The following is a 24201-nucleotide window of genomic DNA, read 5'->3' as shown; positions in this document are numbered from 1 at the left end:
CACATTTCAGTATTCATTTTCCTACCACAGCAAACTACCAATTCACATAGCTTAAAAAAGCATTAAAAAACTCCAGCAGCAGCAACCTTCATATGGGTGACAAGAGAAAAATGTGGAATGAAATAGGTAAAGCAGAAAGAACGTCTGCTTTGGGTCTTTGCTGGGTTCAGCACTGAGCCCCCAATAGGGAGGACAGCCTGTCACTGTGGAAAAACTACTCTGGGGGAGAATAGTGCTCTGTGAGCTGTCTGATGGAAAAACACAGCAGTGTCCAACTGCTTTGGGTATTTGCTGAGTTCCATGTCACCCTCCACATCAGCCATGGCCACTGCAGCCTCCAGCTGTGCCAGCAGTGGTGCCATGTCAGTGTCCCCCAGCTGTGTGACAGCACGGTGGTGCACAGGAACAAAACCACCTGCATTTCCTCACAAACAAGGCAGACGGACACACAGAAATCACAGTAACATCTTTATTATCAAATGCTTCATGGTCCAAAAATTTCTGGAAAACAAAACACACGAGGCATTCAGCATCCTAATTGCTCTTCTCCTCAAAGACAATCTCTAAAAACATATCAGCAGTTCAGTGTTCACACGATTAAAGCATCCACAAAATGAACTGCAGTTCAGTTTCAAAAAGCATTCTAGAAAGCATAGAAGAATCATCTTTCTTTATAGCACAGAGCAATTTAAAACAACCCGGGCCTGAACCGATGAGCAATGCTCTCAAAGATGTAATGCAATCAGGCTTGGATGCAAAACTCAACAGACAAGAATAGAAATGACCCATAAAAATGCACAATAAAAAATACAGAACTGAGCGTCAAAGACAAATGCTCAATTTCTACTAAAAATTCTACTAAAAATACTGGTTGCACACGCAGCGAGAGGTAACCAGAACTGTAATTAGCTGGTCTGCACATATAGCAGGTTAATTACTCATGTGTATGCAGATACACTTCGTATCTGTAAATTCTGCCATCAGCATTTAGGCGGTTTCTCTGTGAAACACGAGCCTACTTACACATGATAATTATTCTCAAAGCTATTTTTATTTCCTCCAACATTCTGAATACAGCTTCATAGGAAGAATTTCAGAAATTCAATTATATAAAGGATCAATGCTTAATATCAGCATTGACAATTCCATAGTAGAAGCAGAGACATGAAATGCCTCATCCGAAACATCTTCTCCCCTTCCAGTACTTGAAGGGAGTGCATAGACAGGAGGGGGAACGGCTGTTTGTGAGGGTGGATGGTGATGGGACAAGGGGAATGGCTTTAAACTGAGACAGGGGAGGTTTGGGTTGGATATGAGGAGGAAGTTTTTCATCCAAAGGGTGGTGAGGCACTGGCACAGGTTGCCCAAGGAGGCTGTGGATGCCCCATCCCTGCAGGCATTCAAGGCCAGGCTGGATGTGGCTCTGGGCAGCCTGGGCTGCTGGTTGGTGACCTGCACACAGCAGGGGGTTGTGCTGGATGAGCATCGTGCTCCTTTGCAGGCCATTCTGTGATTCTGTGATTCAACACCTTCCTTACAGCTGACTGGGGGAAATGCAGTGTGTGCTCATCAACCCAACTCCGCTCAGCAACGCACCTGAAGCGTCCTCCTGAGGTGTGAAATGACTTTGGTGTGTAGGATCTGCTGTTGCAGAGCAGGAGCTGTGAGGCACGGCCACCCTGTGACCCCTCCGCCAAGGCTGGGCTGCTGTGCTACTGAAATTGTGCAAATTACCTTCCTCAGTTAGTTGATATATCATAGTCTGTAACCTAGGATAAGAGCAAGGCATCTAAAGAGTTATTTCCTTAACTGAAAAAGTGCTGGAGAAGCGCTCCACTGGAAACTGCAGAAGCTGAGGCGTTTTACTGTTACATTGCTTACATTGGGATTAAGCCTCAAATTCTCCCTCACAGCTTGTTCCTCCTGTCACTGTCACCTTCAGGCACTTCACAGGAGCGCCTCCCTGAGGGATGGTATATGTACAAATGGAAAAATGGGAAGCAAAATAAGTGATTGTCCTAAGAGAGGAAGAGAAGGCTGTTGTGAAGAGTTCTCAGCCTTCTTCTTTGTCCTCCTCCCCACCTGCAGGTCACTGCAGCTGTAAAAAGCAATCACTCTGAGCTGCGTATTTACTTAGTTTTCTTGGAGTGCCACCACAGAGCCTACATATGCAAGCCAGTCTCACTGCTGCAGGGTCCACATCTCAAGCAAAACTTTAACACACAAGGCCCCAAGTGCAGCACACTCCTCCATACACACTGACTGTAGGATGTGAATGCTGAACTGCATCTCCTGACCAGCAGAGCTTAAAGCAAACAAGCAAACATACACAAAAAATAACAACAGCGCAAACAAGGTACAAAGGTGGGCACTGCAGAGATCTAATCTGCGTGAATGCAAAGCTGATGGATTAGATTCCAGCTGGCTCTGTTATAAATCTGTATGCACTAGAGAAAGGAAATATAAAATCTGTCTGGTACCTGGAAAGTATTAATTGTCATTCATATCACTGTTGACAAAACAGATCAAGGTAAAAGGCTCAGACTTCAAAGTCATCAAACGGATCTGCTGAGTGGGCACAGATGTGTATATGCAACTGTTGCAAGGATTTGGCATCAACCTAATACTGCAAAGCACGTTTTCATAAGGCACTTCATTTTAGTAGGGTCAGTTCTTATAACTGCTCTGACAGACAAGCATCTGATTTGAGGGGAGAAGACCTCCCTCCTCTTCAAGAACTTCCTAGCATTTCTGCTTTGTCTTCATCGAGTATAAAGGGAGAACAGAAGTCTTTGTTCTTCATGTACACCTCCAGACCCTGAGAACACATGAAAATCATCAGGTTAGGTTATAACACTTCGTATTGGCCACGTGTACTGTTTCAAAGTCTCTATAACATTTACAAAGAACGACTGACTCCCAAAGTTAAAGGCTGCACAAAGGACAGACAACAGAACTGCTCCCCAGGGAGAGCAGAAAGCACTTCAGCCATACAACCAGAGTTTGTGAAGGAGAGCATGGAGCTCAGGAACGAGCCCTGCTGAGAAGGGAGAGGTGAGGGGCAGGGTGTTCTGAACTCATACTGGAACGATCCTAGCAACAAAAATCACACCGACTCACCTCTGTTTTATTCTTATAAGGCACCAAGTGTGGTGAGCCAGCTCCCTGCAGACAGGAACTTAGCAAAGAAGGTTTTCATCCAGTGGATCTCAAAGTACTGATGAGTCCTAACGAAACTTCACCACCTCATTACATCTCTCATTTTAGAAATTGCTAAACCCAAGGTATGTGAAGACTGAACAAACTGCTCAAGAATAAGCCACAATGGAACCACAAATATAACACAAGTCCTAGCTCCCTTTGCCTTACCATTTCTGAGCAAGCACAGGCTAATGAAATCTCTCTTCTGTAAAGAAATCATGCATGCTCTTAAAAATTTTACTTCCATAGATAATTGTTCTCACCTCTCCAAAGTAAGACACTAATGGAGAAATCTCACACACAGCCGGAGGATCTTCGGTGCCTGAAAGACTGAACATGAGAACACCGGGTTAACTTCTTGCTCTGCTTACAAAACAGTCTGTTGTCTTCGAAGGCTTGTCAAGGGTAAGACATCCATTTGTTATATTCACATGCATCAGGTATCATTTGAATATAAACTATGAAAATGAAAGGGAATTAGCAGGTTCTCATCAAAACAATTACATGGCTTTTTAAAAGGTACTTTTCAAATAAAATGAACAGCTTCTGGGTTTATTAAGCTGTCATTTGATGAAGTAATTGTCCCATGTAGTAAAAGCAGGAAGTGTATGAATTGGTAATTGCTGTAATATCCATCTGAGACTCTGCTGGGCTTTAAAAACTGGGACCGCAATCAGAAGAGGCAGGGATGACCACAAATTGCAGTTCCTTGGGCTGCTTACATCCTGAGTGATAGAAAAGTCTGCTTCTATCTAAGGCAGCTGTCTGACTGTGTTCAAGTTGCTATAGGAGGAGTTGACTTGTGACCCCCAAGGCAGGAATCTCTGCCAGAGCTAAAGCAAAGGGTACTGTGCATTAAAGTACTCGCAGTACTAATGGAGCAGTAGCTGTAAGAGGATGTTTGGAGAAGGCCAGCTGAACAGAGCTCACACCAGTGTTCAGACAAATGCTCTGAACTGTGTAGCACAGTGTGCATCCATCAGCCAGCCGTCAGGCTCGGGAAGCCACAGGCAAAGAAGCTGCAGAGAACATCACTGAGGTTCACACCTGAGCTCCTCTGGTATCCTGCAGCCATCTGCATCCACAAACCTGGCCCCAGCCTTGAGAGCCCAGCGGTAGTGCTGGGCCAGGAGGGCCTGCCGAGCAGTGGTAGGGTTGTCTTTCTCAGCTGTGTCTGCATTTTTTAATGGCGAGAACTCCTCTTCTCTCAAAACTTCAAATGCCACAAAATTCCTATCAGCAAAGGAGAGAAAACAAGAATAATGAAAAACAAAGCCAGCTATCAGCTTTGTTCTCAGAAAAGATGCAAAACCAGCTTTCATAGGGAAGTGCTCACACATATTTTAACAGGCAGTGATGTACACAGCCTGGGGCAGAGTCAAGCTAAGGAAAGTCCATCTCCCATCTGAGGAGCAAATAAGAACCAGGGCTGTATGACAGAAAAACAGAAGGAGGTGCGATGCCTGACGCTTAGATACACGGCAGTGCTGCGCTGCTCACAGCAGAGCCCTGCACCCCTGCCTTAAAGAAAGTCACTCTGCGTGGCAGCCTGGGGGAAGCAGTGACTCAGGACAGCAGTTTCCAGGTGTGAGTAAGCAGAACGGGAGCACACACAGTCAGATGCATGTACAGAAGTTTACCAGAAAAGGGAATGCAAATAAAACCACAGCAGCACCTTCGTGTTTCTGTACTTGGCACACGAAGAGCACCTGCCATTTTTTTCCGTATTATCAACAAAGTATGAAGTAACATGAAAAAACCATGAAGTAACTGCTTGCAGTTGTTTCAAAATCCACAGCTCTGCATTATTTCCACCACACTGACTTTGCTTTTAAGTATGTTTCCTTACAGATTGCATGCCAGGAAATGGAGACCAGGGTTCAAACCTTATCTCCTTCACCTACAGTAAATCCTCTTAAAACAAAAACACTATCTCCAAACAAGATACTTCAGTTTGCCTAAGGTCTCTTTTTTGCTCTCGTTAATTTCAACCTAGAACAGAACCTTTGTTGCTGAATTCTGGGCTTTGGAAAAGAGGATTCATAAACTTACGGTGAATTCCTAAATTATTAGAAGTCCCCATTCACTGCACACAAAGTACTGTTAGCCCTACAGCACTGCTGTGCTGTGTCTGAGATTGGCAAGGCAGCTTTTCCAGTTCCTACAGCAACAGATCTTATCCCCAGGGGCTCGAGCGACCTGCTCTCTGAACACAAAGGTGTGAATTGGCCCCAGCTTCTCATGCACCTAAAACCCAACAAAAGCTGCAGTTGTTGTGGAAACCATGATTATGAAAGGTCCCATTTCTGAGAACCTGAACATTCCAACATGCCCTTGTATTAAATGCTGGCTATGCTCTGTGTTTCCTGCCTTATTTCTCTCCTAGGGCCAGCAGAAGGAGAGCCAAACAAACCATCCTCAGCAGAATGAACGATTCCCAAAGAACTGCACACAAGGGCTCAGTGAATGGGCCTGCAGTTACTGCCATGCTGAAGCCTGGTAGATCCAACAGGCTCTCTAACACAAACTACACACAATCTGTCAAGATCTTCTACAGCTTACAGTCATTCAAACAGAAAATGAAAAGGGGAAAAAAAGATCACTTCTGCCACTAACTTAGAGAACTGGAACACATCAAACACAAACTTCTCCAGCTTTATTCCATTCGGTTTTAGCGGTTTTACCAGATTTCCCTCCTCGTCAATGTAAGGCACCTTCTTTATGGCCACGTGGTGCTTCAGCTGGGACTCGTGTTTTCTGCAAAAAGGAGGACAAACAAGTTAATTTGCTTCGTGCCCAATAAAAAAGAGAAGTACATCTCTGGGAAGCTGATGGCTTATTACTACTCCAGGTCTTATCTCAACTATTGTGGATGCTGACTTGAAGTCACATCCAGGAAACACTTCACTGAGCAAAGTAGCCCAGACAGCTGCACGGCAGGCAGCCAAGGCACTCCACTGCTAATGACAGCATGACATCATAGGGTAAAGCAAAAGGTGACGGAGTGCACAGCTGCAATCACAGGCAGAGGGAAAAAAGGCAACCCAACTGTTATTTGACCAGAACGAAAATGGAGCAGGGCAGATCCTTCACACAAAGGGATCAAGCTCTTCTGGAATTCTGGAGTCTCCTTCTCTGGAGATGTTCAAGACCTGCCTGGATGCCGACCTGTGCGACCTGCTGTAGGGAACTGCTTTGGCAGGGGGTTGGACTCCATGATCTCTGGAGGTCCCTTCCAACCCCTGCAATTCTGTGATTCTGTGATTCTGCCTGCCTCAGGATTGACAGAAATGAAATTAGGTCTCCCTTAACTGTCCCCACACCGTTAGACTGCATCAGTTTCATATCCTCCCACAGCAACAACCCCCACAAGAACACAGTACCTCCAGCCCATGGTCAGAGCCATAACTAACAGAAGAAAGCTGCTCACTGAACCGGCTATCACATTCCTGTTTCCCAGCCACCCCCCCACCCAACTGTACAAAGGGACACAGCACGGCTGACATTCCTACTGAAAGTCCTCAAAGCTGTGCTCAGTGATGCGGCCCATGAGGCTGCTCCCCCCTGCAAGCCCAGGAAGGTCAAAGCACTGGTTTATCCCAGGTGATTTAGCTACAGCAAAGCACGCAAACCCTCCACTGGATAAGGCATAAAGACCATGCTGGGGTGACCAACAGCAGACACAGCTGTGTGGGACTGTCTGGAGGAGGGAGGAGGTGAAGAGCAGAGTAGGAAACATCCATAACTACGACATGGGAAACGGGAACATCCGCCATGCGCAGCTGCCTGGCAGTTCTGCTGGAACTTACTGGGCCACTGTCTGCAGAAAGTCAACAGTGAAGAAATGGTTGCAGATATTGCCAACGCTGTACATCAGCCCCCCATCAGGCCTTTGCTGCTGCGCGGTCTCCGGGCTGATCTCGCTGTACTCCACCACCACATGAGAGACCCCATCCACGCGGCACACCACCCCTATAGGCTCTGTGGGGTAGGCCTTCTCCACCACCTGCAGCCACAGGACAGAGGCTCATCACAAGGAGGAAGAAACCGCCAGCAACATTCCAACTGCCAAGCACAAACTGACCTGCAGTACTTGGCTGTACGCACGGTGCCTCACAAACACAAGTAAGATAATACTGAGTACACTGAGTAGCCTGGAGATGTATTCTTCCCAACAACCTGGTACAAAAAGCAGTACGTGACCACTCCATGGCACAACTGCTCAGAAGACAGTCTGCAGTTAAAAGAAAGCCACCTCCAGTCAGCTGGTTGGAGCAGCACACTGTGAGGCACTTTTCCTATCAAGGTCTTTTAACTGGGACTTGGGATTAAATGAAGAATGTTAAATCTATCAGCCTTTAGCTCCCTGCTTACATGAACAGTGTTGATTAAAGCAACAGAAACCTGTCTTGTACATCAGGAGACCTGCTGATTCTGAGTCACAAAACCAAACTCTTCTGGCTTTTGCCATCTATCACAGTGGGATATAAGCAGTGCCTTGATTAGAATTAAAGTTGTGTTTACAAAACAGAACCCAGTCCAATAAGGCTTCCAGATACCTCAGGAACACACAAAAGGGAAGCAATTTCAGTTTGTAGGGTTCCTTGTACAGTCCCTGCTTTAATAGAAGTTTAATTTTTCTGTTATGACTTGGATGAGGGGATTGATTGCCCTCAGTAAATGTGCAGATGACACCACCCTCCTAAGGAGGGATCTGAACAGACTGAGCTAAGGCCAATGGAATGAAGTTCAACAAGACCAAGTTCCAGGTCCTGCACTTTGGCCCCAGCAACCCCATACAGTGCTGCAAACTCGAGGGAGAGTGACTGGAAGACCGAGTGGAAGAAATGCACAAGGGGTCAATGCTGAACGAGCCAGCAGTGTGCCCAGGTGGCCAAGAAGGCCCACGGCAGCCTGCCTTGTGTCAGCAGCAGTGCAGCCAGCAGGAGCAGGAGGGCATCGTCCCTCTGTACGGCACTGGTGGGGCCGCAGCTCAGTGCTGTGCTCGGTGCTGAGCCCTCACTGCAGTGCAGACACGGAGGCCCTGAGGGTGTCCAGAGATGGGATGGAGCTGAGAGGGGTCTGGAGCACAGGTGTGATGGGGAGTGGCTGAGGGAGCTGGGATGGGTCAGCGTGGGGAAGGGGAGCTCAGGGGAGATGGCCGTGCTCTGCAGCTGCTGAGAGGAGGCTGTGTGAGGTGGGGTCAGCCTCTGCTCCCAGGTAACAACAACAGGACGAGAGGAAATGGACTCCAGTTGCACCAGGAGAGGTTCAGGCTGAATATTGGGAAACATTTCCTCTCCAAAAGCGTGTTCAGGTATTGGAACAGGCTGCCCAGGGTGGTGAAGGAGTCGCCGCCCCTGGAGGTGTTCAAGAAACATTTGGATGTTGTACTAAGGGACGTGGTTTAGTGGGGAAATGGATGGGGGTGGGAGGTGGATGGCTAGACTGGATGATCTTGGAGATCTTTTCCAACCTTAGCAACTCTGTGATTCTATGTTACCAAGCCTGTTTTCCATTCTACTCTGGGAAGAGGGAAGGGAGTGCTACAAGAACGCTCCCAGGAAGGGGACTGAGTTCAAAACAGGCATTTCAGACTGCCACGTCTAAGTCTGCCCTGAGCAAGCCACCACTGGGCAGAGATCTGAGCACACCCAAGCTCACCCTGAGATCTTAACTCTGCTCACCCCCCACGGTCTTAACTCTGCAGGCAATCAGCCCAGCATGAGCACCACCTCACCTTGGCACCACAATCTGCTCCTCTGGAAACACAGAAGCCTATGAAGACTGGATCTGCCATTTTGACAAGAATGTTGTCTACACAGTACACATGGACGTACTGGATACCACGCTGCTTCATGTCATCCAAGATCTTATTATCCACCAAAGCACGATACAAGCCACCATTGCCATCTATAACACAGGAGAAAAGAGGAGGCCCTGGTTAATTAGTGACTTTGCAAAGTTTATTTCGTGACTAATAGAGCAAAGGCTAAAAGCCCTAAAGAAATTTTCCTGAATAGCAGAGCAGGAAATGTTTTCTAGCCAAGAGTCAGTGCCAAGGGGTTTCACTCCCAGCTCTGATGCAGGCTCAGTTCAGACAAGGCTGTCTCCCTCCACAGCCCAGTTCCACATCTGCAAAGCAGGGCTATTGGTATCAGCCTCACAGGGAAGCATTACAAAAGTTGAAAGTGCTGTGAGACCCTCAGAGGAAAAACACTGAAGCTCAAAACACTATGCAGTGGGCTGTGACATTTCTTCTCTTCCAGTGCAGTGCAAAAGCACATTTAAAACAGGCTGGAGAAAGAAAGACTAAAGTCAGTCTTTTATCCTCTGTGTATTTCACCCTCCCACCGCCCCCCCCAACTCCATTTGCACATTTGTTCATCACAGACCATCCTTTCATGGCCACCCCGTTAGCACTCCTGTCTGCTCTGAAGAACCATTCTGCAGCCACAGAAGTCGCAATACTGCAACACAGCCCCAGAAGGACTGCCCTCCCCATCCCCGCACCTCTTGCCATGTCCAGGTCCAGAGAAAAGGAGAACTTTTCAACATGAAACATTTCAATAATTTTGGAAGGAGTTTGTCTTCTTGCTGCCTGCTGTTTTTTCCCCCATTTCTCACTATCAGCCCTGAAAAGGAGCCTTCAGCCAGGTGGGTTTTCTCCACAACCTGACAGCATCACTTCTGAGCAGCCAGAAGCTCCGAGCTGGGGGGGAATGGAGCTGCTCTACTGACAGCTTCATCCTGCAAGGCAGCACCCCAGGGACTGCATCCTGGGGCCTCTTCCCTTGAGTATACACACAGCCCTGCTCACACAGGCTGGTCCAACACCACAGCAATCCCACTCTTCCTAATCCTGCCAATATTCCCAAACTTTGATTTAAAGCCATGCAATGTGGACAAGACTCCAGCAAGAACTAAACAGAGGTTGCTACACTCCTGATTACCATCCCAAAACATCTAACAGAACTCTCCCATGCTAACTAGAGGCATTGACACTGACCTCCCAAAGCTGCTCCTGTGTGCCAAGGATGGCTAACAATGATTTTCAGCACAGGCTACTGCACCAAATAAGAGCTAACAGCAAGGTACCTGGAGCCATAGCAATTTTCCCCTTCTCCTCCAAGATGGCCTTCCCATCAAAGGTGACAGCTGGCAGCATCCTCTGTTCAAACATGATTACATTGGATTTATCCAGGTTGAAGTATCTGTGTTTTACAAAGAACTCCTCTGTTGGCCTCAGCGTGAACTCACTTGTCATGATGTACCTGGTAGGAGCAGGTGCAGAGCAAGGAACAAGAAAAAGAAAAAACTACAGGTGGGACATGGAAGGGAGAAAACCTCAGGATGTTAAATGAGAGACAGCAGGGTATCTTGAGATCTGCTGCTCAACTACGTGCCCTTTCTCCACAACCCATCCTGCAGGAAGGCTGTGCAAGGACTCAAGAGCAATCCTACCCAGGGGCTCAGCTCCACCCAGCACAGAAAAGCACTTCCCTAAATGTGCATAACATCTGCCAGTCAGCTCCAAAACAGTGCGCAGAATGGCACGAAAGATTCATTCACTTCAGTTTCAAATCAACACCAAGGACATCAGCTGCTCCTCATACTCCTTCCCTTCCAGACCCTCTCCCACCTCTGTAGCCCTCCAGTAGTTTTATGCCTTTATGCTGTGGCACTCAACCCTGCACACAGTGCTCCAGGAGAGGCTACACCAGTGCAGAGCAGAGAGCATCACATAGCTGCCAAGCCCTTCAACAGCTCAGTACAGGTGTATGTGGTCCTCTGCTAGCACAACAGAATATCCATAGTCTGCACAGGAGGGCCTCATACACACTGGTTTACATTTCTGCAGCACAGTAGATACTGTCCTCCAGGGTATTGCAGCAGCCAGCTGTCTCTTCAACCCAAGGGAGGAAAACTGTAAACATTATCAGCAGATGTTGCTGGTGGCTTCCAACAGCACCAGGCATGGATACATTTGCAATTTGGGTCATGTATACGTAGCTTTAGAAAGAAACATACAATCTGGAGTTGAATCACCTTCAGATTCCTACTTGTAAAACCATGTGTCATCCTGAAGACCTGAGACATACAGGCTCCTTCATTCTTCCCACACCCTGCCTCAGACCAGACAGGGACTTTGTAATGGTATCTCTATAAGCCAAGGGTGAGCACCCAGCAGAAAACATTCCCAGAGCCAGGCAGCAGTGCCTTTCTCTTCTCTCACCCACCCAATCTCAGAGGGAACTGATGTTCTGCACCTTGCAGAGCTAAGCTCTGTGGAAGCATGGAGGCTTTTGAAAGCTACGGGCATCCAGGAGAGAATGCAGACAGCTGCAAACAACAGCAGGAGGCAGCCTAAAAATGGAGCATGGCAAGGATTTACTACTGAGGACGGGAAGAGCTTTATGCTCTGCCTGAAGATACACGCAGAGCTTCTCAGTATGGTGTGATTTCTCTCTCCAGAGAGGAACCTGAGAAAGCACAGCACAAACGTACAAATCTCTCACTAGCGATCCGAAACAGGCACTGAAAAGTGCTGTTTCCTGCACTGTAAGGACTGTGCTTGAAACAGACACAGCACAGTGGTCAGTGACTGCAGGGCAGCGCTCGCTGCAGGCACTGTTGGTGTTCACTGCCCACCCCGAGCTCCTCTTCTAGCTGCTGGGATCACGCATGCTGCCAAAATCCCCTGGCATGTCTGCATGACAGCTGTCAAGGCACTTCTAGAAGACAAGGCAGGCAAGACTGCAAAGCAAAGACCCCCTTACAGCGGGTCCGTGGTTCAGCCCACCTACCAGGGCACGGTGCACTGGCAGCGCTGCCTCTGGCCAGCGAGTTGCTCCACTTTTCGGATTCTTTCTGCTTGGATCTGATACAAGGTTTTGCCACTGGGCAGTCCCACGTTGTACATGCCCTTGGGGTAGCTCACTCCCAGGCGGGTTCCTTGTCCTCCAGCCAGCAGCAGCACTGCCACTTTGTTCTGTGAGATCTGCTGCAAACCTTGAACGGGAGAAAGAAGCCAAAGAGAACATGAGAATCACAGAGACGGTCCACGTCCTGTGCCCTTCCCCTGAGCCCTTCTACAGAGCTCAGGCAACAGCCAGAAGCTGTTCCATGCCAACTGCTGGTAGTTCAGAGAGCAGAAGGGTGCTGTATGGCACATTAAAACAAATCTCCTCTCTGATACACTTTTCCCTTATCTGAAGCGGCAGATGGTGTAACAACAGGAAACAGCTCTGAGTGCAGCTCAGCATGTTCACACTGGATATTAGAAATGATTTACTGGGAAAGTGGTGCATCCCTGGAAAAGACCTGCAGAGAATGGGGGCAACTGTACCTTGGGGTTGTCAAGACTCAGACAAAGCCCTGCTGAGCTGCCCTAGGGCTGGGGCAGTTCTGTTTCAAACAGGGACATCTTTTAACACTCAGACTAAAAGACACAGGGACCAAAAACACTGCTTTAGAAAGAAATCAGAATCGTAATTTTTATGCTTTAAATAATCATCTGTTCAAATGAGCAGTAAGAAGGAAAAATACCAACTGCTGCTGGAAAAACATGTCTTGGTTTTAATTTTGTTTAAAAATCTAGCTTCCAGCACTAGGAACACAGATGTAAGTCTCCCCTGTCACTGTAGCAATACTGTCAACTCTCCCTGCAATGTAGGACAATGTTTCTGCCTCCATATTCTGCCTCCCTGCAGATCACCACGCTGGGTCAGGTGGCCTGCAGGAAGCCAATTACACAGCACTGCCATCACTGCTGCAAACAGGACTTGGAATTCATAGGATCACAAAACTTTGGTTGCAAGGGACCTCTAGAGATCTGTAGCCCAACCTCTGGCTTCAAGTGGGGTAGGAGAGCTTTCTAGCAGGAAGCCTGCACCTTGGGTCTGGGGGTTTCAAAGTTTCAGAAGGTTCTTGGCTAAACAGGAAAGCCTGAATGCTTTAAACTTAAAAAGGCACAGACAACGGTACTGTGAGAGCTGTACACTGAAACACGCAGCTCTACTACAGCAAACCTCCGACATCTGAGCTCCTTAGCAGTCATGAAAGCAAAACAAGCACACGTGTGTGTAACAAAGCCCAAACAATTTGTGGCTCCCCGGCACCTTTACTGCAAAAGATGTAACAAAGCACAGAGCAGCTCTCAGGTACTGGCTATGTCACTGCAGTTTGCTACCAGCTGCTGCTGAGTGCTTGGCACACTGTTTGCATTGGCTGCTGGACAGGTGCCTCATACAGCCCCTGCTGTAGCAGGAAACCTGCACACCAACCCAAAGGATGGAGGGACAAGCAGTTGAACACCAGTTCAGGGGTTGGCAGGGATGAGAAAATTATCAGCTGTGATTAGAAAGCAAAGCTAAACTCTGCTCAGTGTGGGTCACAGCGGTGGCAAGGCATGGAAAGTCACCCCTGTGACTGGAGCAGTGGGTATTACTGTGAGCGAAATGCAGCTGCACACATCCTGCTGTTGTCTCCCAGCCCTGTATCCCAGGAAAAGGGAAAACGACCATTATGGTTCTGTTGAGCTCAACCAGCACAGCTAGCTGCCACTTTGCAAACAAAGTGCTGCCTCTTGTGTTGTCAATTTATCCCTGGACAAACTTGACTGCGTCTCCACAGTAATGACAAGCCTCTCATAAAGCAAGATAAACAGTGGTGTCTGAGCAAAGAACAGCCCTCAGCCACTACCACTGGCAAGAGCAGGCTTCTTGTCACACCCGTGACCAAGGACTGCACAGAATGAATTATTCTCCAGTGACAGCTAACAACATTAAAAACCCAACAGCTGGTTGTGGGCACAGAGGCCGAGCAAAGCTCAGCAGCAGCAGGACAGAGCCGGCCATGGCTGTATAAGTGCCACAGAACTGCAGAATAAAACCTTCACTGCAGACAGTGCATAGGTACAACACCATGCAGGTGGCTCCAGAGACTTGCTTCTCTGGATACAAGAAGTGCCACTATGCTCATTCATAGCTGCACCAGCTGTGCTGAACTGCTGCCTCACTGGGACATAACCCAAGTCACAGAGCAGCTGCAGCGTGGGCTCACAGCCTCTGTCCCACATGGGGCATTTGGCTCCTCTGTCCTCCAAGCCTGAGAGCACACTAGTGTTTGTCCTTGCAGAGGGCAGGGATCTGTTATCTCTGAATTGGAGAGATGGACTATTTGGTGGAGAAGGAATGGGTTGGATGGTCGCGGCCAGATGGTTGTGGTCAGCGGCTCCATGTCCAGGTGAAGGCAGTGATGAGTGGTGCCCCCTGGGGGGCCAAAGTGGGACCAGAGCTCTTCATCATCTTTACCAGTAACACAGGCAGCGGGATTCAGTGCACCCTCTGCAGTTTGCAGATGGCACAAAGTTGAGTACAGCTGATACAACAGAAGGAAGGGATGCCATCCAGAGGGACCTGGACAGGCACGAAAGGTTGGCCCATGAAAACCTAATGAGGATCAACAAGGCCAAGTGTGAGGTGCTGCATTGGCTAGAGGCAATGCCAGGCATTTATACAAACTGGGGGAAGATCCTGAGAGCAGCCGTGCAGAGAAGGACGTGGGGGTCCTGGTGGGCACAGAGCTGCACACGAGCAGCAGTGTGCGCCCGCAGCCCGGGAGGCCAGCAGCACCCTGGGCTGCACCAACAGAGGGCTGGCAGCGGGCAGGGAGGGGATTGTCCCCCTCTGCTCTGCCCTCGTGAGGCCCCATCTGCAGTACTGTGTCCAGGCCTGGGGCCCCCGGCGCAGGAAAGACGTGGGGCTGCTGGAGCGGGTCCAGAGGAGGCCACGAGGACACTCAGAGGGCTGCAGCACCTCTGCTGCAAAGACAGGCTGAGGAGCTGGGGGTGCTCAGCCTGGAGGAGAGCAGGCTGCGGGGAGACCGCATTGCAGCCTTCCAGTTCTTAGGGGGAGCTTATAAACAGCAGAGAGAATGACTTCTTACACTGCGTGATAGTGGCAGGACAGGGGAGAATGATTTTAAACCAAAAGAAGAGAAATTTAGGTTAGATGTTAGAGGGAAATTCTTTACCCAAAGGGCAGTGAGGCCCCAGCACCGTGCCCAGAGCTGTGCTGCCTCATCCATGGAGGTGCCCAAAGCCGTGGATGGGGCCCTGGGCATCCTGAGCTGAGGGGCAACCAGCCCATGGCAGGGATGGGACTGGGAGCTGTGAGGTCTCTCCCATCCATCTGTGCTGCAATTCTGCGATGCTATGATTCTAAATAAAATAAGGACAGTATCTGAAAGCATCTGTGCTTGATTTATGTCATTATCCATAATACTGCCTAGAAAGTGTGACCACTTCATGTTTGTGTTTAAGGCCCAGAAAGCAAGTCTGTATGTGCTAAGAGTTATGTCTCAGAGACAATGACAGATGGAATTATTTTTTTTTAATCTTTTTAACTGCTTAAAAATATCTTGGGTGTTCTCAAGAATAATTTCTGCATTGATTGGATCCTCTGAGAATTGCTTTTTAATCCCAAAAGGGGGAAGAGGAAAGGTCAAGAGAACAGTGTTGTCACTCTTTGGTCTTCACCTGAAGATGACCTACTGCTGCAGGTGGGAGCTGCCGGGACTTCAAACGCCCACTCACAAAGCATGGCGAGCTCAGCTGAGGGGTGACACCAATCCGTGGGGGAAAGGCTGCACAGAGACATGCAGCCCCTGGTCAAGGCGGCTGGCAAGCTGGGCATGAAGGCCTGGCTGGGACCAGGTCCATTCTGCTCACGTCCCAGCTCAACACCACCAGAGGTTCACTCAAAAGGAAGGACCTTGGGAGCCTGCGTCCTCCCAGGGCACAGAGGGAGGAAAGCCAGAGCCAACGCCGCTCAGTGCCACTGAACGCAGCCTGGGCCCTGCAGCACACCCTGGGCAAAGGCACCGCTCGCATACCAGCCTCCAGGCCAACACTGCTGGAGGTCAGCACCACAAGGTCTCGCTCCCAGGGATTAAACTGCACCGTAAAAAGCAATGCTGTGTGAAATTTAAAAACTGCATCCCCCTCTCCTGGTGGAAATCAGAAGCGGCCTGCAGGCTAGATAGGGATCAGGGCAGTCTGGATTCTAGGCTCAAGTGACTTCTGTGGGGTGCTGGCAGTCAGTCCAGTCACATGGGGCCTTCCAAACTCCCACCGGTGAGAACAGCTTACAGCAAGGAAGGCCGGCCTCACACTTTGCCTTGCTCACTGCTGACACTGGCACAAGTCAGCTGGGCCTCTCTCTGGCCTGGAGCTGCAGACGAAGAGCCTAGCTGTCTAGTTTAGTAAAGCAGTTAAATTAACTGTGCAGCTCTGACCTAGATCAGTCCACCCCTAAAATTCACTGCTCCTCAATTTGACATGCTCAAGCCTGAAGCAGCAAGCACGATCCTCACAGGTCTGCTTCCAAGCCGTCCTTGGCACTCCTGTGTGGCTGCTGTGGTCTGCTGCTGCCACTCCACTCCGATCAGGGAGGCTCTGTGCAGAAAGGCCCGGTGGGACGTCAGCACCGCTGCTGGGTAACCTGGCTGGGCACAAACGCTGTGACCACTAACCAGGAGCCAGCCCAGGCACGCGGCAGAACTGATGCCGGACCCCAAAGAGCTATGCCCCAGCAGCAGGGCAGCTGCTTCATCACCACTCGGCCCCATCTGGGGAGTCTGACACATCAGAAAAGCTCTTCTGCCCTGGAACCTCATCACTTCTATTTCTGCATTTTTGTTTCCGTTTGGAAATTTTTACTCCTCTGCCCACGTGGCCCCACGTCTTCACTGGCTGTTGTGGGTCAGGACTGTGCAGATGGTTGCCACACTTCAGGACACTCCTTTGGCCACAGCTGTCTTTCTCTTGTTTTCTTTCAATTTTGCACTGATTTACTTATCAAACAGCACTGCTGTATTTTGTAAAGAAAAAGGGGATGTGGCTTTGAGAAGAAGCAGGATGTACGCTCAGAAAAAAAGCACGAGATGTGTAATACACACATGATGGGGAGGGGGAAACACAGCACCCCACTGCACACAGCCCAGGTCTGAGCACCACCTCTCCCATCAGCCCAATCCTTCATGGTCCCAGGACATGACCAGGGAAAGCTGCCAGCTCCAAAAACAGTGGCCTGGCAAGCCATGCAGTGCCCAGCAGCTCACCAGAGGGATGCAGGCAGGCCAGCTGGATCGGCCTGGCCAGGCACACGGTGTCTCCTACACTACCTGCCACGTCAGCACTTCTCTACTCTGCTCTCTAATCTCATCTTCCTCCCAGGACAGAGGCCCTGTGCTAATGCTGCACTGCCCTCAGCACAGCTGCAGCCCACTAGGCATCGTGTGCTCAGCTGCAGCTCTGGGTCCAGCAGCAAGGCTCACTGTCTATATTTTTGTGAACACGGCCGTTCCACATCCCACCAACCTCGTGCCTCTTCAGTCTGTGCTGCTGCATTTAATTGTTTGAAGCGTGAGTTAAATATGTTGATCCCAAGTGCCTCGGCAACCCTTGTTATGACCTGGGGACCCGACAGGCCATCTTCAGGGCTGGGCATGGCGATTCCCCACGCCAACAGAGCAGTCACCGTGCTGCCTGCCTCGCCGACATCCTGCCCTCGTGCACGTCGACACCACACTCTGTGACAGTCACCACGGCTACACAGCTCACACCGGCCCATGGCCGCCGCCCCGACGTGACGCCGCTCTGCCGCGGGGATCCCGCTGGGCGCAGCGCTGAGCCGGGAGCCATCGGGGCACCGCAGCCTCGAGCAGCGCCGGGGATGGCAGCGCACGGGCAGCACGGGGCGGCTCGCGGGCAGAGAACGCTCTCTATTTCTGGCATTCCGTCGTGCAAGCGCTGCGCTCGCGAGTCCGCCCTGACAGCACCTTCCTGCCAACCTCAGCAACAGCCGCGGCCTCCGCAGCCTCACCAAAACCAAGCGGTTCAAGAGACGACGTTTCTTCGCCGGGCCGAGCAGCACCGCCTGCGGCCGCTCCGATCCCCGCGCCCGCTCCCCCCGGCGGCGATCCCCCCCCCGGCCCGCTCACCTTCGTCCTCCCAGCGCCGCAGCGCGGCGGGGCCGCAGTGCCGGGCGCTGCCCAGGAGCGCGGCGGGCAGCGGCTCCATGCGGCCGTCCAGGCGCTCCGGGTTCTCCCGCTGCCGGGCGCAGGCCGCCGCCAGCCGGCAGTGCTCGCCCAGCCCGGACGGCAGCGCGGCCAGCAGCTCCGCGCGCTGCGCCGGGTCCAGCTCGGCCCAGAAGCGCAGCAGGTGGCCCTGCCCGGCCCGCTCCAGCCGCGCCCGCACCTCCTCGGGCGGCTCCATCCTCGCAGCGCTGCCGAGCGGCCGCGGCGCTCCCGGGAGGCTGCGGGGCGGGGCGGCCGCCTGCCCCTGCTCGGCTCTTCGGCTACCGCTCCGTCTCCTCTTCCTCTTCCTCTCCGTCTTCCTCCCCTCCCTCCGCGCGCCTCCCGCCCGTCCCTGCAGGGCACGCGGCTGTCGGCTCTGCGCCTGCTGAGGCGAAAGGCGTTTGGCTGCTCACGTCCTCCGCCGAGGATATTGGAGGAGCTGGGAACTTCGTGCTCGGGAAACTGACGACGATGGCACCCGTTCTTGCATTTCCACACGAAGCAGCAAGCTCTCGGCATTATTTCAACACGGTGCACGGCCTCTTTTTTCACTTTCTTATACATGGGAGTGATCTTTTTTCAGTCTCCAGGGACTTCACCTGACAGCCGTGACTTTTTTATTATGATGGAGAGCGGCTCAGCAACCACATCAGCCCTGGGATGCATGTCATCCAGCCCCATAGACTTGTATGCATTCATTCTTATGAGTCAGTCTGGGACTTGCTCTGCCCTTACAGTGCCGGGGAATTTGCTCCCCCAGTTCCCACCTAGAGGTTTTGGGACGTGAGGTTCAGGGATGTGAGAAATACAAGAATCCTGGCTGCCAGTTCCCACTCCTTCTCCATGTCTGATGTAGCCAGTTCTCCTTTCCCATCTACCAGAGGAATTCTTTGGTCTGTCTCTTCTGACCTGTACCTGTAGAATCCCTTGTTGAGTTTAACATCCCTCACCAAGAGCAATTCCGTCTGCACCTTGGCATTCCTGATCCCATCTGTGCATGTCCGGACAGCATCCCTGTATTCTGCCAGGTCACACGTCCTTGCTTCCACTGCCTGTACGTGTCCTTACCTCTCAATCTGACCAGCACATCCTTGCCAGGTCATGCTGGGTTTCTGCCTCCCCTGCTTGTTTTCCAGTACTGGGGGACAATGAGCTCTTGTGTGCTCAGAAAGAGTTTAGGAACTCTTCCTTGAAGAGTAGCCGGCTTTGCTCCACTCCTTTGTCTCCAAGGGCAGCTTCCCAGGGGATCTCACCGAGGAATTCCTTAAACAGGAGTTTGCTTTTCCCAGGTTCAGGGTCCTGATTTTGCTTTTTGCCAGGCCCGTCCTTCTCAAGATCACAAACATGACTCACTACAGCCCAGGGTGCCTCCAATCTCAGTCTCTTTAATGAGCTCCAGCTCCACAAATGCTTTTCTTCTGCTTGGTTTGTCTAGTACCTGCACCAGGATGTTCTCAAACACATTCCAGGAGTCTTTCAGTTTGCTATGCTGCTTTCCCAACAGATATCTGGGTGGTTAAAATCCCCCAACTAAATGACAGTCCTCAGGCACAGCACTTCCTGCAGCTGTAGCAAGAAGGCCTCAGCCCTGGGCTGCCCTGCTCAGGTGGCCTTTGGTAGATCTGGCCGCCAGCTATCCTGTATTGGTTCAGTCCCTGATTTTCACCCATGGGCTCTCAACCTGATTGTGGAAGTTTCTGAGAAGCAGCTTTTCACACCACCTGCCTCTTTAACATAGAGGGCAACTGCTCTGCCCCTCCTGCCCTGCCTCTTTCCAGTGGGACTCGGAGCAGCACTTGCTGCACAGGTGTGAAGGAACGCAGCATGCTTCTCTGCTATCTTGCTCTCCCAGAGCAGGTTTGTCCTCCTGCAGGCTGTCCTCCCTGACTCCACAATCCATTGCACTCGTGTGAGTAGAAATTGTCCTCTGTAAAGTGAAAAAAATAGGATCTCAGGTTGGATCGGGCATATCAGACAGAACGACCTGAGAAAGCAGGATGCGGGTAAGTGTGGGACAGACAAAATGCAAACGTGTGTGAAATGGGTAAAACATCATCAGAAAGCTCCAGAACCTCTAAAGAAGAGAGAAGGCAAACACTGCTCTGTGTGGTGCCAGCAGTGGGCTGGAGCAGGATATCTCAGGATATCTTACCTGGGAGATGACAGAGCTCCTTCGTTTTAGGACTCTGCTTCAGTAGGTAAGAATCCACTGATGCGTGCTGCAGAGAAAAGTAATGTTACGGTTGTCCCCTGAGCAAAACAAAGGGCAAGGCAGCTGATATCTGCAGCATGACTTTTGCTACACAGTGCCCTCAGCTACTTCTGTGCCTGCTAAATGGAATGGCTGCCATTTGCTGAAGTGTAGCAGCGCCAGGTAACAGCCTGGTTAGCATGGCGCCTGTCTCCATGTCCACACTCCAACATGACACCACCTGGGGACACAGTCCCGGCTCATGCCCCGATTCCCAACCCAATAAAGTGCCTGTTCTGCTGACCTAGGCATGCTGCACATGAGGATACAGATCCCTCTGCCCCTCAGACACCCACCCCAGCCCCCACCCAGCCCCTCTCAGCCCTTGTGACAGCCGGTAGGCGCCAGCCTGCCACCAGACTTCCTGTTCAGAGGGAAAAACGGTCGGATGGAAAGAAAAGCAGCGTTATGGGAAGTGCCTGCCCTCCTCCTAAGCAAACAGAGCACGTCCTCGAGAGGCCCAGCATGCAGCAAGGTGGAAGCAGGATGGCATCTGAAAGCTGAGGAGAGCAAACAAGGCAGGCCTCCCACAAGAAAAGGTCTGCTGGCCGCACAGCTCCTGCATTTCTGAGCTCCTGGGGGGCTGGGCTGACAGCCTAGGAAACACTGGGAGCTATTCCCTGCAGCTTCAGGGCCGGGGGAAGGTGTTAACACAAACCGTGCTTCATGCTTCAGCGACAGAGAGACCCAGAGCCCGACTGCTGTTAGCGCGGCTCCTGGTGTGGTTTTAACCAACCTGCAGTTCCAGGGCATTTTCTGGATGTGGCAGTGCTGGAGCTGGCAGCTCCCCCCACCAGAAGGTGCTTTCCAGTACCTTGAAGGAAGGAGAACCGAGTAACTAAGTTGTTCATACTAAAACTTCAATAAAAAATACAAGAAAGATATCTCTGTCAGTGAAAAGAAACTTGGCTGGCCCTAAAATAAACTATTTGCTGAGAGAAGGGGGGGGAAAACCATCAAACCAACCAAACAGACATAGAACATACAAAGTCCTTTCCAAGAATTTTCCAAATCTGCTTCTCTTTGTTCACCCTGCCACTGTGAGGAGGAAAACAGGAACATTCTGTGAGTCTCCTGAGGCAACCTTGATATAGAAAACATAGCAAGGCTGCAGTGAGCGTTCAGGTCTCAGCTTCCTGTTGCCAGAGCAGAAATTTCCACATGGAGGAGAGAGAATTTGCTCTGTACCCCAAGATACGTTTAGTATCAAGAATAGTTTCTGGTATTTTCCTGCTAAGACTTGGCAGGCAGAGAAATTGGACAGGAATCATTAAGGTAATTCAAAATTCAAAATGCCACAGTTTGGGTCAGTTTGAAATACCTCTACTTTGTTGCAAAGTGTGAGGCTTAAAGCCCTGTGGAGGCACACAGCCTCACCTCCTACTGTTAGCAGAGCTGGGCAGTGTGACCTTCAATGATGCACCAGAGACTTCTGCCTGTATTCATGCTCCACAGCAGTGAATGGTTTCGGTCCAACATGGCCAGGCCAGGCAGAGATTGCAAAACAAGCAAGCAGGCACAAAAAACTGATGAAAAGAAATGGTTTAAAGAAGATCTGGCTGTGAACAGCCTGGCTGTGGTGTGGAGAGCAGAGCCAGCAAGCTGTTGGTAGGGAAAGGACTGGCAATGGTCTGCAGAGGCTGTGGTGGTTCACCTGGCAGCCTCACAGGGCTGGGAAACTCCATCCAGAAGAGGAGTGGCAAGAATAGAGTGAGAAGCCAGCAGGACACAGCTGCTGAAGGTAGCAGACATGTCTGCCCTCAGCAGGGAAGCTGGCAGCGATGGGAGAACAGCAAAGGCCACCTTGACAGAAAACCACGAGGGCCCAATCTCTACCCCCTCTTCCTTTCAAACAAACTCGGAGCCACCCTGACAGATGGCACAGGAGGTGTCTGTCCCACAAGCAGCCTCACAACATGAGCACCTGCTAATGTCACTGATCGCCTTTTCTGGATACAGGCTGAATAAGTGCTCTTTGGATTCTCCCAGGTACTGATGCCCCACTTGCTCCTGACAGCGCTCTGCTGTCTTGTGCTGCCAGCAGAACAGCACCCAAACATGTTCCTGTGCCCACGTGAGCCATCCCTGTGCTGCAGGGCACTCACTGTGACTCTCAGCAGCACAAACATCGGATGAGGACGGGGTCCCTGCAGGTGTCCCCCTGAGGCTGCCAGGGTGCCCCAGGCAGTCGCTGTGCCTATGGAGGGGGAACAGAGGCAGTGGTGCTCCAACTGTGCTTTGTTGCAGTGCATTGCCTGACAGAGGGATCTTGCAGAGAAGGGCAACGTGTTTTATTAGGGCTAACATGCAGATGTAACTGACTAAATTTCAGGTTGCATTGGAGAAACTCTCTTCACATTGCTGATTCATATTAAAAAGAAAAGATCCAGATGTTTTTTCTTCCACATTTCTCAAACCAGCACCTTTCTCCACCTTTCTCCATAACTGTGGTAGCTTTGGGCTCCTCATCTCTCAGCAAGGTTCTGCTGGATGGCGGTCAGTGCTGCTGCATTGCCCACGGCCCCCGGGGCACACACAGTTCCTGCTGCAAGCACTGTGCCCCTGGGGCATGAGGCAAGTCAAGCACATGGCACCTCTCTGCAAAAGGCAGTACTTCTCATTCCTTTGGGGATGCTGCCAAGCTGAGAAACACGGACTGGAACACGACTTCTCACCTGCTTTTGCAAAGCTAACAGCGAGAGTCGTCTCACATGCTGGACATTCTGTACCTGTTCACTAACCTGATTTGCTCTGGACTGGCTGGAAATGCAAGGTCTTCAGGTCTCCCTGCTTCTAAAGAGACACCTTTCACTTCCCACAAGGTTACAGTGTCTTTGATGTGGAAGAGGCAGACACTGCAGGCAGGGAGCTGAGAAAGCCTCCCAGCTAAGGCTGTGCATCCCTCCACCTGTTCAGACGGGTGGGCATCTCAGCTCCAGAACAGTGCAAGGCCCAGCAGGCACACAGCTCTGCCTGTCAGAATCTGTCACTGTAAGAAGCAGAAAAAAAATGGAGATTGAGCACAGGTAGCAGAGTCCTAGTTCTGCTGGGCAATAAGCAGATTTACAGCAACAGAAGCAGCAGGTGAAGGCCTGTGCTGTGAGAAAAGAGGATTTGTGCCTGTTAAAATAATAGCACTGCTCAAGCCAGTGTTGCTTTTTATGGGACTCCCTCCTGCTGGGGATGGCTGCAGGCAGAGGTCACCAAACCGTTCCTTAGGGCCCTTACACCACACAGCATGGAGTCAGCAGCCATGGCATGGGATGGGAGCAGGAAGGGGGGGCGGCCTCCAGGGCATGGAAAAGCAGGCGAGGACTTCGAGACACCCTGAAGAGGGCTATGAAGATGGGGAAGGGTCTGAGGGCGGTGTGTGTGAGCGACGGCTGCGGTCCCTCGGTTTGTACGGCCCAGAGGAGGCTGAGGGAAGCCCTCCCGTCGGCCTGCCCTCCTCACGGCCCGCAGCTCCTCACAGGGAGGGGCAGCACCAATCTCTGCTCCTTGGTGACAGCGACACCGCCCGAAGGAACGGCACGGAGCTGCCGGGGGAGGCTGGGGAACGGGTGCCCCCCATAGGGCTGGGCACGGCACAGCTCCCAGGGCCGTAGGGCTGCGTGGTGCCGCGCGGGGCCGGGTTAGGCTCGGCGATCCCTCCCAGCTCGGGGCAGCCG

The 24201-nt window shown here is 51.1% G+C and overlaps 1 protein-coding gene across 1 annotated transcript; it reads right to left on the bottom strand.

Moving 5' to 3' along the window:
* Nucleotides 1–455: 455 nt before the first annotated feature.
* UAP1L1 (UDP-N-acetylglucosamine pyrophosphorylase 1 like 1) lies at nt 456–18572 on the bottom strand. The gene is made up of 9 exons (XM_048965600.1): nt 18208–18572; nt 12009–12213; nt 10300–10475; nt 8942–9114; nt 7011–7207; nt 5818–5958; nt 4249–4434; nt 3465–3531; nt 456–2818 (listed from the first exon to the last, which is right to left on the bottom strand). Exons 1-9 carry the CDS (start codon nt 18479–18481, stop codon nt 2732–2734), a joined length of 1506 nt encoding a protein of 501 aa, XP_048821557.1. The 5' UTR covers nt 18482–18572; the 3' UTR covers nt 456–2731.
* Between the last annotated feature and the right edge of the window lie 5629 nt (nt 18573–24201).

The sequence above is a fragment of the Lagopus muta genome, chromosome 19 (assembly GCF_023343835.1).
Source record: "Lagopus muta isolate bLagMut1 chromosome 19, bLagMut1 primary, whole genome shotgun sequence".
Lineage (NCBI taxonomy): Eukaryota > Metazoa > Chordata > Aves > Galliformes > Phasianidae > Lagopus > Lagopus muta.
Note: the sequence above shows the minus strand (reverse complement) of the source record. Positions and strands in the feature narration are given on the sequence as shown.

Excerpts from the sequence above, each read along its gene's own strand:
- UAP1L1 (XM_048965600.1), bottom strand. The coding sequence starts at position 18,481 with ATGGAGCCGCCCGAGGAGGTGCGGGCGCGGCTGGAGCGGGCCGGGCAG. Across the intron at positions 10,476-12,008 it reads TGCCAGTGCACCGTGCCCTG|GTACATCATGACAAGTGAGT; the intron begins GTAGGTGGGCTG and ends TGCTCCTACCAG. Across the intron at positions 2,819-3,464 it reads TAGTGTCTTACTTTGGAGAG|GGTCTGGAGGTGTACATGAA; the intron begins GTGAGAACAATT and ends ATGTGTTCTCAG.